The sequence below is a fragment of the Bubalus kerabau genome, chromosome 1, assembly GCF_029407905.1.
Source record: "Bubalus kerabau isolate K-KA32 ecotype Philippines breed swamp buffalo chromosome 1, PCC_UOA_SB_1v2, whole genome shotgun sequence".
In the NCBI taxonomy this organism is placed as follows: Eukaryota; Metazoa; Chordata; class Mammalia; order Artiodactyla; family Bovidae; genus Bubalus; species Bubalus kerabau.
Window position 1 is genome coordinate 277,680,084 of NC_073624.1, and position 13,084 is coordinate 277,693,167.

A 13,084-nucleotide genomic window follows, 5' to 3' on the forward strand; every position below is an offset into this window, starting at 1 on the left:
GATTGCCTAGCGTAGCTGTGTGTGTACCCGACAGTTTACTACTGCTAACAGCTGCTTTCTGCATCTCTCCAGGAAAGGAAGGAGAGGCTGTCCAGATTTGAGTCTATTCGTCACTCAATTGCTGGAATCATTAGGTCTCCAAAATCTGCACTGGGCTCTTCAGTAAGTACGATGAACTCTATACATTACTGAAAATAGTCATTGTCTAGCTTTTTTCTGATATATCAATGAATGTCATGTAAATTTGTATTTATCAATGGAAAGGTAAGTAGACAATTTAACTTATGTGTGCATGTGAATCTGTGTGTATATTAATGATATGTGTAGTAAGACCCATGTAACAGTGAAATAGGGAGGAAAGAAATAAATTTGATTTGTAGACTTTCTGTATTATGTATAAGTACTTACAGTATTTTATGTACTTTGTAGCATTATTTGAGGAAAACTTTAAATATAATTATTTTACAGTGAAACATTTTTATAATAGGGATTATTATATATGTATTTTTAAAATGTATCAGTTTATATGTGTTCATATTTTTAAGAATGTTTTAATTGGAAAATTAAAGTCCATTTGAAATTTGGGTGTGGCACATGGTAATGTATAGAATATTCACTACTCCTAGTAATAGCAGCTATAGCCAAGCAAGATAAAAAAAAATTCTTATTCCATTTATATATAAAGGTATAAAGTATTTTTTTGCTTCATTACCTATAATACTAAGTCATCAAGCTTTTTATTCTAGCCATGCCTCACTCACAGTATAGAGCTTTATAGTATTTTATTGAATGATGGTTGAAACAATATTCGGTACAAACTAATTACATGCTTATCCCCCCATCTTGCCAAGTTTCTACAACATAATATCTTAATATTATTTCTTGTTCTTTAAACATTTAGCTAAAACAATGTGACCTACTCATATATTAAAAAAAAAAAGTGCTTCCTAACCTTAGATTAGTTCAATGTTCATTCACATTTTGGATATATTTACTATAGTTCCTTTTCAATATGTGGCTTTCCTGGTGCCTCAGTGGTAAAGAATCCACCTGCCAAGCAGGAGACACAGGTTTGATCCCTGGGTTGGGAAGATCCCCTGGAGGAGGAAATGACAACCCACTCCAGTATTCCTGCCTGGGAAATCCCATGGACAGAGGAGCCTGGTGGGCTGAAGTCCATGGGGCCGCAAAGAGTTGGACACGATCTAATGATTGAGCATGCACGCTTTTTAATATGTTAGACATATTCCCATATTTATTCCACTCAAGCAACAATCTTTTATACACAACTGTGGCAAGGCATCAGGTATTTTAATTTAAAAAAAGGAAGAAAAATATATTTTGCGTAAAAGATTTTCAACTTATCTTTTAACCTTTGATGCTGCCATTGTCACTTTCAGTGTTCAGAAGTATCCACAGGAGAAAACTAATGCAGACCGTCTCATGTGGCATTAACTAGCAAATGAAAATTAAAATTATGTGCAGGAGCCACATGACAGAGTACGTCTCTTTCAAGCCTTATCTCCTGCTCTTATTTTCGTAAATTTACAACTTTACAGATAAATAGTAGTTTATAAGACTTAGTTTATTATGATTTGACAGTCAAAGTAAGGCATAGGAGACTTGATTAAGAATTCATGAGAAGTTTCAGAGACTCTATGAGGAGAGTTTTTTTGATAATTTTTATTAGAAGAAAAGGGCTTCCCTGGTGGCTCAGGTGATAAAGAATCCGCTTGCAATGCAGGAGACCTCGATTCAATCCGTGGGTTGGGAAGATCCTCTGGAAGAGGGCATGGCAACCCACTCCAGGATTCTTGCCTGGAGAACCCCATGGATAAAGGAGCCTCGTGGGCCACAGTCTGTGGGGTCACAGAGAGTCGGGCATGACTGAGCAACTAAGCACAGCACATTAGAAGAAAAAGAAACAGTTCTTACAAGGAAATATTTAAAGTATTTTTTAAACAGAGGATGAAAGAGGTTTTTCTTTTCCTTTAAGACACATTGATTTACATCTAGAAACAAAGGAGAAATCCTGTTTGTTCATTAAGATGAAGTTGTATGGGGTTAGCACTCCTAAAAGTACGTCAGATATACTGTACACAATCTTCGTAATTAGTTGATATAAATCATAGCTTTTTAAATGCCTTAAGATATTTACATGTTTTGTCTCTACTTAAAAGTGGTATTTACCTTATTCTTAAGTAAAATTACTAAATTGGCAGTGATTGATATAGGTTAAATTTGGTGTTTACTAACTGCTTTTATCTGAAATGAAGTGCCTTTCCCACAAAGCATGTACCTCATTCATATATACATTTTAATAACCTTATCAACATCCTTGAAGCTATGAAATGCCCGTTTCATTTAAGAAAATTTCCCTCTGTAATCAAGAATTCTAGGGAATCTGTATGTTGTCTTGCATTTGATCACGTTTTTTATCTTCATGATTAAGGCAGTCATTATATCCATCAGTTAAGAGCCCTTTGACATTCCCTGGTTTATTCAGAAGTCTTATGAACTAAGAAGACTGAGATAGTCTGCACTTTATGACACTGTGGTACACTGTGAGTAAAGGTACAGAACTACTTCTGTAAGGTGTTAAATATCCTGTTTACTTGAAGAAGATTTTCCCCTCAACTACACAGGTAACTGAGGTCTTAAGTCTTACTGCCTTACTGTGAATGTGAAGGTTTCAGGTAGTATGGTAGTCTAAGATAAATAAACTTTAGAGGCTATTTAATTATAATTAAAATTTTTTTCTGACATAGTTTAGTATTTTTGAGTATTCTAGTCTGGTAAAGGTAGTGTAAAAGAAGGAAAATTTTTAATTACTCTAAACGAGTTTTTCTTTAAAACTTTTTAAGAACCCTGCCAAAATGGCAAACTTAAGCCAATTAATTTATTTTTTTGTGATATACTTCACACAGTGTGAAACTCACCATTTCAGCATATACACACAGTGGTTTTAGTATATTCATTGTTGTAGAACCATCACCATTATATAAATACAGAACCTTTCAGTCTCCCTAATTAGAAACTCCTATTAGCAATTGGTCTTGATTTCCCCCCTTTTCAATTTTCTGATAATCACTCATCTATTCTTGATCCTATGGATTTGCCTTTTCTGGACATTTCCCATAAATAGAGTCACACGCTATGTGGCCTTCTCCTGCCTGGTTTCTTTCACTTTGTGTAGTGTCTTCTTGATTCATCCACGGTGTAGCATTTATTGGAACTTCATTGCTCTTTATGAGTGAATAGTGTTTCCTTGTGTGGGTTTATCTGACATTGTTTACCTATCCATCAGCTGACATTTGGGTTGCTCTACTTTTGGGCTATTATGTATAAAGCTGCAGGGAACATTCAAATACAAGTTTTTATGTGAATGTATGTTTTCAGTTCTTTCAGTTATATACCAGGGAATTGCTGGGTCAGGTGGTAATTCTGTGTTTAATTTCTGAGGAACTACCAAACTGTTTTCCACAGTGTTCGCAGCATTTTGTATTCACACCAGCAAAGCATATTATTTGAGTGTTCCAGTTCTCTACAATCTCAACACTTTTTATTTTTCCATTTTTTAAAAATTATGGGCATCCTAGTGGGTATGAAATGATATCTCATTGTAGTTTTATTTGCATTTTCCTGACAATTGATGATGTTGAGTATCTTTTAATGTGATTTGTTGTCACTTGTATGTATTCTTTGGAGATATGACTATTCATATCCACTGTATATGTTTTAATTGGTGATTTTCCTTCATTGTTGAGTTATGAGTTCTTTATATATTCTGAATACAAGCCCCTTATCAGATACATAATTAAAAATTTTTTTTCCGTCATTTTTGGAATTGTCTTGACACACACAAGTTTTTAATTTTGCAAAAGTCCATTTATCTAATTTTCTTTCATTGCACATACTTTTGGTGCTGTATCTAAAAAAATTGTCTAGTGCAAAGTCATGCAAACCCTCACCTGTGTTTCCTTCTAGAGTTCTGTAGTTTTACATATAGGTCTTTGATCCACTGCAAGTTAATATTTGCATATGGTATGAGGTATATATTCAAATTATTTTTTAAAGTGTGGAAGCATATTTAATTTAAAATCTAAAAGCAGCAACTATGAAATCGCTGGTTTTTTACTCAAACATATAAAATTGGGAGCTTAGAGCATAATTTTAGATAAAACTGTTAATTGCATTATACAAAGGGAAATGGATTAATCATGATAGTATTCCCATTGAACTTCTCATAGCTACTTATTTTGCCATTTTTTACACTGTGGCTAAAATGTAGATCTCTCTGTGAAGACAGTCTGATGGAGCACTTTAATCAGAAATGTTGCTGGAAGGAAGAATGTCAGATAATTAGCTCATAGGTGAATTTGACTTTAACAGACTATAGTATCTGATGATAGATGTTTAATATTTACTGTTATGGTGAGATTAGTATTTTAATACGCTGTATCAGCTCCAAGCAGGCGTTCCTTTTTTTCTACTGCACTAAAGGAGTTAAATAGCCTATCCTGAGTCCCTCCAGGCGCTGAGGTCTGCTTCATATCCTGCATCTTTCGTGCTTCAGGCAGTTATGAATTTGCATTGAGGACTATTTCTCATAGACTGCTTCTGAAATCAAGGCCAGGGGTGTTAGACAGGGTTCGTTGTATAATCTGAAAGCCTACAGGCAATCATGAGGGTCCATTTCCATTGAAAGTCTTTCAAACCACATTATATTTGATGAGATCTGTTCTAGTCATATCAAGAATACTGCCCTTTCTCCAGAGCCATTTTTTGACTGCAGAATTTTTGTTATAAGTGGCTGAACAATCTCTTCTGTCTTACAGCCCCTTCTAAGTACTAGTTGTTCACTGATGAATGGAGTACAGAACACATTTATAATAGTAGCACTCTTTGAAAAATGTTATTTAAAATAAAAATAAAGCACACTTTGGTCCAGATAACTGTTCTTTAGATGTCAGAAGAATTATTAAATTATTCTTCTGTCACCTTAAAATTAACATTTTTCTGGATCTAGGTTTTTTAAAATTTTTGAATTACTTTGAACTTGATTGAAAATAAAAATATTGAAAAATAATGATGTGCATCCATAATAATAATATACTAAGTAAGATTTGCTTGTTTGCTTCTGTTTAGAAAATAAGCAAATTATGGTTCAGTTGTGTTTGTTGTACATTGGTTATCATGTTGGTATTATAATGCTGGGCTTTCACCGTTGGCATAAGGGAATATAGTTATTTTCATTCATAACATAAAAAACTGCTCGTGTTTTTTAGTGTCTTTCTTCAAGTCCAACAGAACAACCTTGTACTTCCTCTGACAAGGGATGTTGTTAAGTTCAACTTAGATATTATGTATTTTAAACCTTGGTTGTCTTCCTTTATCCTTAAGGACTTAATATTTATTTATTTATCCCAGACAGTAACATGTAGAAAAATGAGAAATAGGAAAAATAAAAATTAAACTTCTTACATCATATCACTGCCATAAATAGATTGAATTCTCCATGTAGCTAGTCATGTCTAAGAAAACTAAATAATATTCTCAGAATTACATGTTTTGAATCCCTAGTATTATACATAATTTTCAAGAAGAGCTTATCAAGCTTTCAGTTCAGTCAGTTCAGTCACTCAGTCGTGTCCGACTCTTTGCGACCCCATGAATCACAGCACGCCAGGCCTCCCTGTCCATCACCAACTCCCGGAGTTCACCCAGACTCACGTCCATCGAGTCAGTGATGCCATCCAGCCATCTCATCCTCTGTCGTCCCCTTCTCCTCCTGCCTCCAATCCCTCCCAGCAGCATCAGAGTCTTTTCCAATGAGTCAACTCTTCGCATGAGGTGGCCAAAGTACTGGAGTTTCAGCTTTAGCATCATTCCTTCCAAAGAAATCCCAGGGCTGATCTCCTTCAGAATGGACTGGTTGGATCTCCTTGCAGTCCAAGGGACTCTCAAGAGTCTTCTCCAACACCATAGTTCAAAAGCATCAATTCTTTGGCACTCAGCTTTCTTCACAGTCCAACTCTCACATCCATACATGACCACTGGAAAAACCATAGCCTTGACTAGACGGACCTTTGTTGGAAAGTAAAGTCTCTGCTTTTCAATATGCTATCTAGTTTGGTCATAACTTTCCTTCCAAGGAGTAAGTGTCTTTTAATTTCTTGGCTGCAGTCACCATCTGCAATGATTTTGGAGCCCCCCCAAAATAAAGTCTGGCACTGTTTCCCCATCTGTTTCCCATGAAGTGATGGGAGCAGATAACATGATCTTAGTTTTCTGAATGTTGAGCTTTAAGCCAACTTTTTCACTCTCCTCTCTTATCAAGCTTTATTTTCTATTATTTCAGTACATAGAGACTGTGTGCTAAGTCACTTCAGTCATGTCCCACTCTTTGCAATCCTATGGTCTGTAGCCCACCAGGCTCCTCTGTCCATGGGATTCTCCAGGCCAGAACAATGGAGTGGGTTGCCATGCCCTCCTGCAGGGGAGCTTCCTGAACTAGAGATGGAACCCAAGTCTCTTCTGTCGCTTATACCGGCAGGTGGCTTCTTCACCGCTAGTGCCGCTTAGGAAGCCACATAGAGAGTAAGCCTCTTCTTTTATGTGTTTGCTCAGATGCTTACAACATTTGACCCAGATCATGTCAGAATGACACTGTGTTCTGTACAGGCAATCCCAACTTGATGATAAATTTTCAAATTTACTGAGCTGTGATTTTATACTGATTCATCAGAATGATCTGGTAATAGTTTTAGTTGAGATGTGTAGTATAGCATTTGCACTGAAGACAGTTAATGGACTAAAATGTTATTATTGATGCAGTGGTACATTTTCTCTGCAACATTGTATGAGCTTCAGGTCAGGATGTTTGATTTGGAAAAAATAAAGCTGTAGAAAAAATGGCAGCAATGTGATGAGATGAAAGAGAATGAATGAGAGTCACAGGCACAACTGGAAAAAGTAAATGGATAAAAATAATGAGAAAAAAGAACAATTACTCCTAAAAAGAAGTTGAGTAGAGGAACTAAAGAAGCAGGGAAGAAATAGCAAAGCCGGGAGAAATCAGAAGGTATTGGAGAAGTATGAGACCAAAAATGAATGACCTTTAAAAAATATATTTTGCTAGAGATAGGGTCTCTTATTAGAGATCCTGGAAGGTGCACACATAGGCAGTCAAGGAAGTGGAAAGTCATGCAAGTAAGGTGACATTCAAGTTTGATTGAGTTGTATATCTTTGGGGAAGAGTGACATTAATATTGTTTGGGGAAGAATTGTATAAGAATGTGAATCTGATCAGCATATAATTCTGCCTAATCATTATGGTAATCATAGTTATATTATTACCTAACGACTGAACAAACTCAAAGTCTCAAAAAGTACAAAAATTGTTAATTAAGAAATTTGTTAATAAGAGTTTTGCTTCTAGTTTCATAGTATAAAGTGAACATTAGATAAACTATGCTTTTGATAAAAATAACAGATATCAGTGCATGAAAAAAAGATCAATTCTACTTTATTGCTAAAAAAATAGAATTTGTCAATTTACAGATAGGCCTTTGTGCCTGTTGAAGATGGAAGCACTGCTTTACATCCTGTTTGTCCAGCAGGAATGCAAACAGTCATGAAGGTGAAATATCCAGAATTGTTTACATTGCCCTTTCATAGAAAGTCGCCTTTACTGCCGTCAGTCAGATTCCTACTCAGTAGGCCAGTATTTCCCACCTTCTGCAAGTGTTTGGTGATTCTCTTCTGTTTGTATGACATTTGATTCTTAATTGCCTCTAAAATCTCTCAGTGATATATAGCTTTAAAATTAAAGGAGTCATTATGGAATTTTTTAGAAATGTTTAAAATCCTATGAGTTACTTGTAGACACTATGGTATATTATTACACTCGGTTTGAAATAATTCTTTACTTAAATTGTTAAACTAATAACTAAATTTATATAAGGATTTAGAAGAGAATTATGTTCACTTTTATGTTTATTAAAAATTCATAAAAACTCATATGTTAGTGTTGAAATTTTATTTAGCTTGTTTCAAATCTCACTGAGCGGTTTACTTGCATATTTTCGATGCTGTTACATTTTAGTTTTTTTTTTTTTTAATGGTTTCTTATTTGGGTGCTTAATTTGAGTAAAATCCAGACATTGATTTTTTTTTAAAAAACATCGTTGTCTTTGTCTCTCATAAGAAGCTAATCTTGTGCTCAAATGTTTGAGATAAAAGCATACAAATATTCATTAAATTCTTGGTAATTAGTCTTAATTAGACTAAGACAAAAAAATAACCTCTTATTCTTAAGTCTGGAAAAAAATTTTCATTTTCTTGGGCTGATTCCTCATTGCCTCTTCATTTAAACCATCTTTTTATTAAACTAAGTTCAGTATGTTTTTGCTGGAATATTCTTTAAGAATAAGGTCTGGGGAAGATAGGTAAATAGCTAGTCTAGTCAATCAGGAAAGCTTGTCTTATTATTGTATAACTTGTTAATTATGTTATATTACTGCACATTTGAAAATGGAAACTTCATCTTCCCCATGTCTTTGACAAAAATTTTAGATAACAAGGAAAAATCTTTCCCCACTTAGGCTGAGAAAGTTGTGATGTTTGAAGTAAAAAGCTTCCTTTCATTTTTGATGTCATTATGAAATCCTTTGGAATGCTGAATTTCATTGCTGGCACGTCCTTCATTCTGTTAATGTCAAGCTTGCAAAGCTGCATTAGAATTTAATTGAAAGCACATTAATAAAAACGTTTTTTCCAGTGTTTCCAGGGAAATTCCTGAAAGACCTGGATAGACGCAGTCAGGGGCTATGTACAGCCTTTTCCTGTGTATGCATGTCTCACATGTACACACACATATACCCACAGTGACTTCAGCCTGCGTTCCATGACAGTATTGACTAGGGCCAGGAACAGCAGAAGTTTTCCTTCCTACCCAAAAGACCTTATGAAACAAAAAAACAGAAGTATAATCCCTATGAAATACCATTGTAAGTTCCTTCCCATTTATTTCTCTTTTTAAAACAAACAAACAAACTTAGATGTTTCAGAATGATTTTTTTTCCCCAAAATGTATTCTTCACCTTCAGATCCTTAAATGAATTTCTGTGTTAGCTGAGCTTTTGTATTTCAAATGCCCTTCTGACTTAATGAATTCCCCAGGCTCTTTGTTGTCCCACTTCTAAATAAATCAACCTTTTGGAGGATAGGTTGATAGGAGAGGAAATCAAGCATATGATATCCTTGTTTGTGATGCTTTTCTATTATGTAGACCTTTTAAAAAAGAGATAATAATAAAAAGTTTTTTTTGCCTAAAAATGACACTGAATTTCTTTCTATATTGATTCTTCTCAGAGGAAAAAATCAATAAAACACTCGTCATCGGTTGAGACTTGAAAATATTTCTATAACAGTAAAAATTTTAGTGTTTTCTATATTGAAATCCATTGTGACAAAATTTTAGAGAAGAAATATTTAATCATTCTGACCACCTACTTTAAGAATTATAAACTGTTAGTATCAGTATACACAAAAATTAATTTCATATGGATTATGTATTTGTTTTAAAAAAATAATTATTTTTATCTCATAGTTGTGGCTAGTTCTTTATATAATTCAATTGTAAACCCATTTTGGGAATACAATTTAAATTGTTTTGAAAGTAAAGTATTTGTCATAATTCTAACAAAAGAAAAGGCTTATTCAGCTTATAAACAATTTCCATGTACAGATGCATCATATATGTATTTAAAGAATACATATATGTATTTAAATACATCATATATGTATTTAAAGAATTAATCTCATAGTGGCTTGGATGGTAAAGACTCTGCCTGCAATGCGGAAGACCTGGGTTCAATCCCTGGGTCGGGAAGATCCCCTGGAGAAGGAAATAGCAACCCACTCCAGTATTCTTGCCTGGAAAACCCCATGGACAGAGGAGCCTAGTGGGCTGCTGTCCATGAGGTCACCAAGAGTTGGACACAACTGAGCCACTAGCATTCACACTCACATGGTGGTAGAAGTAGAAACCAAACTGTGTACTCTTCTTTGAATTCTGTTTGGGATTTCTCAGTTTTTTAAGTCAGTAGGATGGGCTTTAGCTAATATAAAATGGAACTTTGACCAGTAAATTTTAGGCCTCTTCAAGCGATAAAACTTGAGGGCTTCCCTCATAGCTCAGTCAGTAAGGAATCTGCGTGCAATGCAGGAGACCTGAGTTCGATTCCTGGATTGGGAAGATCCCCTGGAGAAGGAAATGGCAATCCACTCCAGTACTTCAGCCACCTGATGCGAAGAGCTGGCTCATTTGAAAAGACCCTGATGCTGGGAAAGATTGAAGGTGGGAGGAGAAGGAGATGACAGAGGATGAGATGGCTGGATGGCATCCCCGACTCAATGGACATGAGTCTGAGTGAACTCCGGGAGTTGGTGATGGACAGGGAGGCCTGGCGTGCTGCAATTCATGGGGTCGCAGAGTCAGACACGACTGAGCGACTGAACTTAACTGAACTGATTCTTGCCTGGAAAATCCCATGGACAAAGGAGCCTGGTGGGCTACAGTCTGTGGGGGTTGCAAGAGTCAGACATGACTTAGCCAGTAAACCACGAAGTGACAGAAACAGTGCAGACTCTCTTCAAACTAGTTCTCGTTTACCAGAAAGGTGCCTGTGCCTTACCTATGAAGATTTCTTAGGACTGGGGCAGTTCAGTTTCTGTGGGTGATAAATAGAAACAAACAACTTTTTACTTGTAACCATAAGATGTATGCTTTCATCTATTATTTTTTTAATATAAATTTATTTATTTTAATTGGAGGCTAATTACTTTATAATATTATATTGGTTTTACCATACATCAACATATTAATTAGAAACATTTCAAAGAAATATAGCCAGCTCTGAGTTATCTCTATTTGTTGTTAGCATTTGGCCTCCTAAAATAACAGATGACTTGCTTCTTGCTGCGCTCATGGCTTATATCCCCCTCGCCTTGTTTTTGTCACATGTTTGTCATTGCACCTTGGTGGTTTCAGGGATGCTGTTTCAGCTGAGCCTTTGTCTGCCATTGCTGTGTAGGATCAGGACCAGCCATGTGGCAGAGGTAATGGTTTAGGAAGTCGGAGGAGCAAGGATGAGCAGGCACAGCAAGAAGGCAGCACCAGATGAAGCCTTAGTGTTTCTGGAACCCATGACGTGGGCAGCCCATGTGATCAAGAGTTAATTCCATAAAAACATATAATTCAACTTTTAATTCTTTGAAAATGAAGTTGTTTATGATAAGTGTCTCTGATAATACTCTCATTTCATCATAATCCTCTGATTGAAGATTTTTAAATATATGTATTTTATGATATGGTGACTCAGACTACAAGTGCTAACTCTAAATGCTAATATTGTGTGTACCTATGTCTGATAGAAAAAACAAATAATCTTGCAGTATTTAAGGGTATGTATTACACTTCAGCATCAGTGCTCCAGGAGGTATTAAAAGATTATGAACATCTCAGAGTTTTCAGATAATGTTTAATTGATCAATTAAAGGGAGGAACATAGGTAAGAAGTATTTATAATTGCTATTAGTCCTACCAGAAAAAAATTGCTATCTTCTCTAACTTAATGTTTTTTTTTCAATATTTGCTCAAGTTCTGTGATACGATCCCCGTACTTGAGAAACCTCTGGCAGAACAGGACTGGTACCATGGTGCAATTCCCAGAATAGAAGCGCAAGACCTGTTAAAACAGCAAGGAGACTTCTTGGTGCGAGAGAGTCATGGGAAACCTGGTGAATATGTCCTTTCTGTATTTTCTGATGGACAAAGGAGACACTTTATCATACAATATGTTGATGTACGTTTCCACTTTAGTTTATATGTATATTTTGATGTAGTTAATTGAGGTATACTGGTAATAAAATGATGAATGATTTGTGGTAAATGCCTATAACAGTAACTTTAGCACTTAATGTTTTTTTAAATTCCTTAAATTCAGTGCTCCAAAATGCACTGAAATTTTCATCTTTTAAAGGAAATATGCATTTTAAAATATTAAGTTAAAAATAGTTACAATTTGCATTAAATTTAAATGCATTAATATTTAATATTTTAAGTTAACTTTGTTTATGATCCTTTAAATTAAAAATGAAATATGTGATTATTACAGTTTTTTTCTAGAGAAACTTAATTATGATTTTTATGCTCTTAAAATTGGACCTTGAAATTGCACAAAAATGTTGCCACAAGATAATGAAGTACCTTAATGAATGAGACGGTGATAGCTGAATTGGTTTTATGATTCACTGAGGATTAAGGGGTTTTTTTCATTTAAGTATAAGCTTTTATTTGTTGGTGTTAATGAACAGTAAATAGGAATTTAGGAAGAATTTTAAAAGTGATCAAGTCACATTGCTTGTTATACTGATTTATTTATTGAAGTTTAAGTCTTGTAAGCTGTTTCCTTTTGTGTTGCATTCTTTATTAAGCACTAAACAGATGAAGAGTGTTTCAAAATTCTTCAACTTTATCCACTGAGAAATTTTAAACTTTTTGGCATAGGAAGGAATTAATACTTCTGTTTGTCATTTTTTAACCTCATCATTTCAAACAGCATGAATTTTCAAGCTGGCTGCCTATAGGATTTCAGTAAATGTCCAGGCACTATAGCGACACTAAGTACTTACAAGAAGATTGAACCATTATCATTAGATGAATTTCAGAAGGTTTTAGGAACATATATGTTCCAGTTCATACATAGTTCATATAACATATAAATTCATCTAATGATAATACATTACATTTTATCTATGTGTTACATAGATATAGTTCTGAGCTGAAATTCATGTATCATAAAAATAACCATTTAAAAGTGGCATTTAGTGTAGTCACATCTAAGAATTATATTTAAAGGAAAATAGATGCTGATCAGATGGGTTAAGATAAGCCTTTTAAAGTGTATATTAAAATGTTAATTTTGTATAGTATTCAGATCTCAACTTGATGATTATAATTGTTTACTCTCATACATCAAACTTACTGTTTCTAATAGTATGTCATTCCTTATTTCCT

The 13,084-nt window shown here is 34.7% G+C and overlaps 1 protein-coding gene across 24 annotated transcripts in view; it reads left to right on the plus strand.

Annotated features, from left to right (window-relative positions):
- Nucleotides 1-13,084, plus strand: part of FER (FER tyrosine kinase) — a 464,961-nt gene that overhangs the window by 219,252 nt on the left and 232,625 nt on the right. For 18 of the 24 annotated variants that reach the window (XM_055565828.1, XM_055565860.1, XM_055565856.1 and 15 more), the window contains 2 exons: nt 73-162; nt 11,667-11,870. In XM_055565828.1, the coding sequence (XP_055421803.1) occupies nt 73-162; nt 11,667-11,870 (294 nt within the window). Of the gene's footprint in view, nt 1-72; nt 163-11,666; nt 11,871-13,084 lie in introns of those variants that run through there. The other 6 variants (XR_008709039.1, XR_008709040.1, XR_008709041.1 and 3 more) reach the window with 2 other exon arrangements.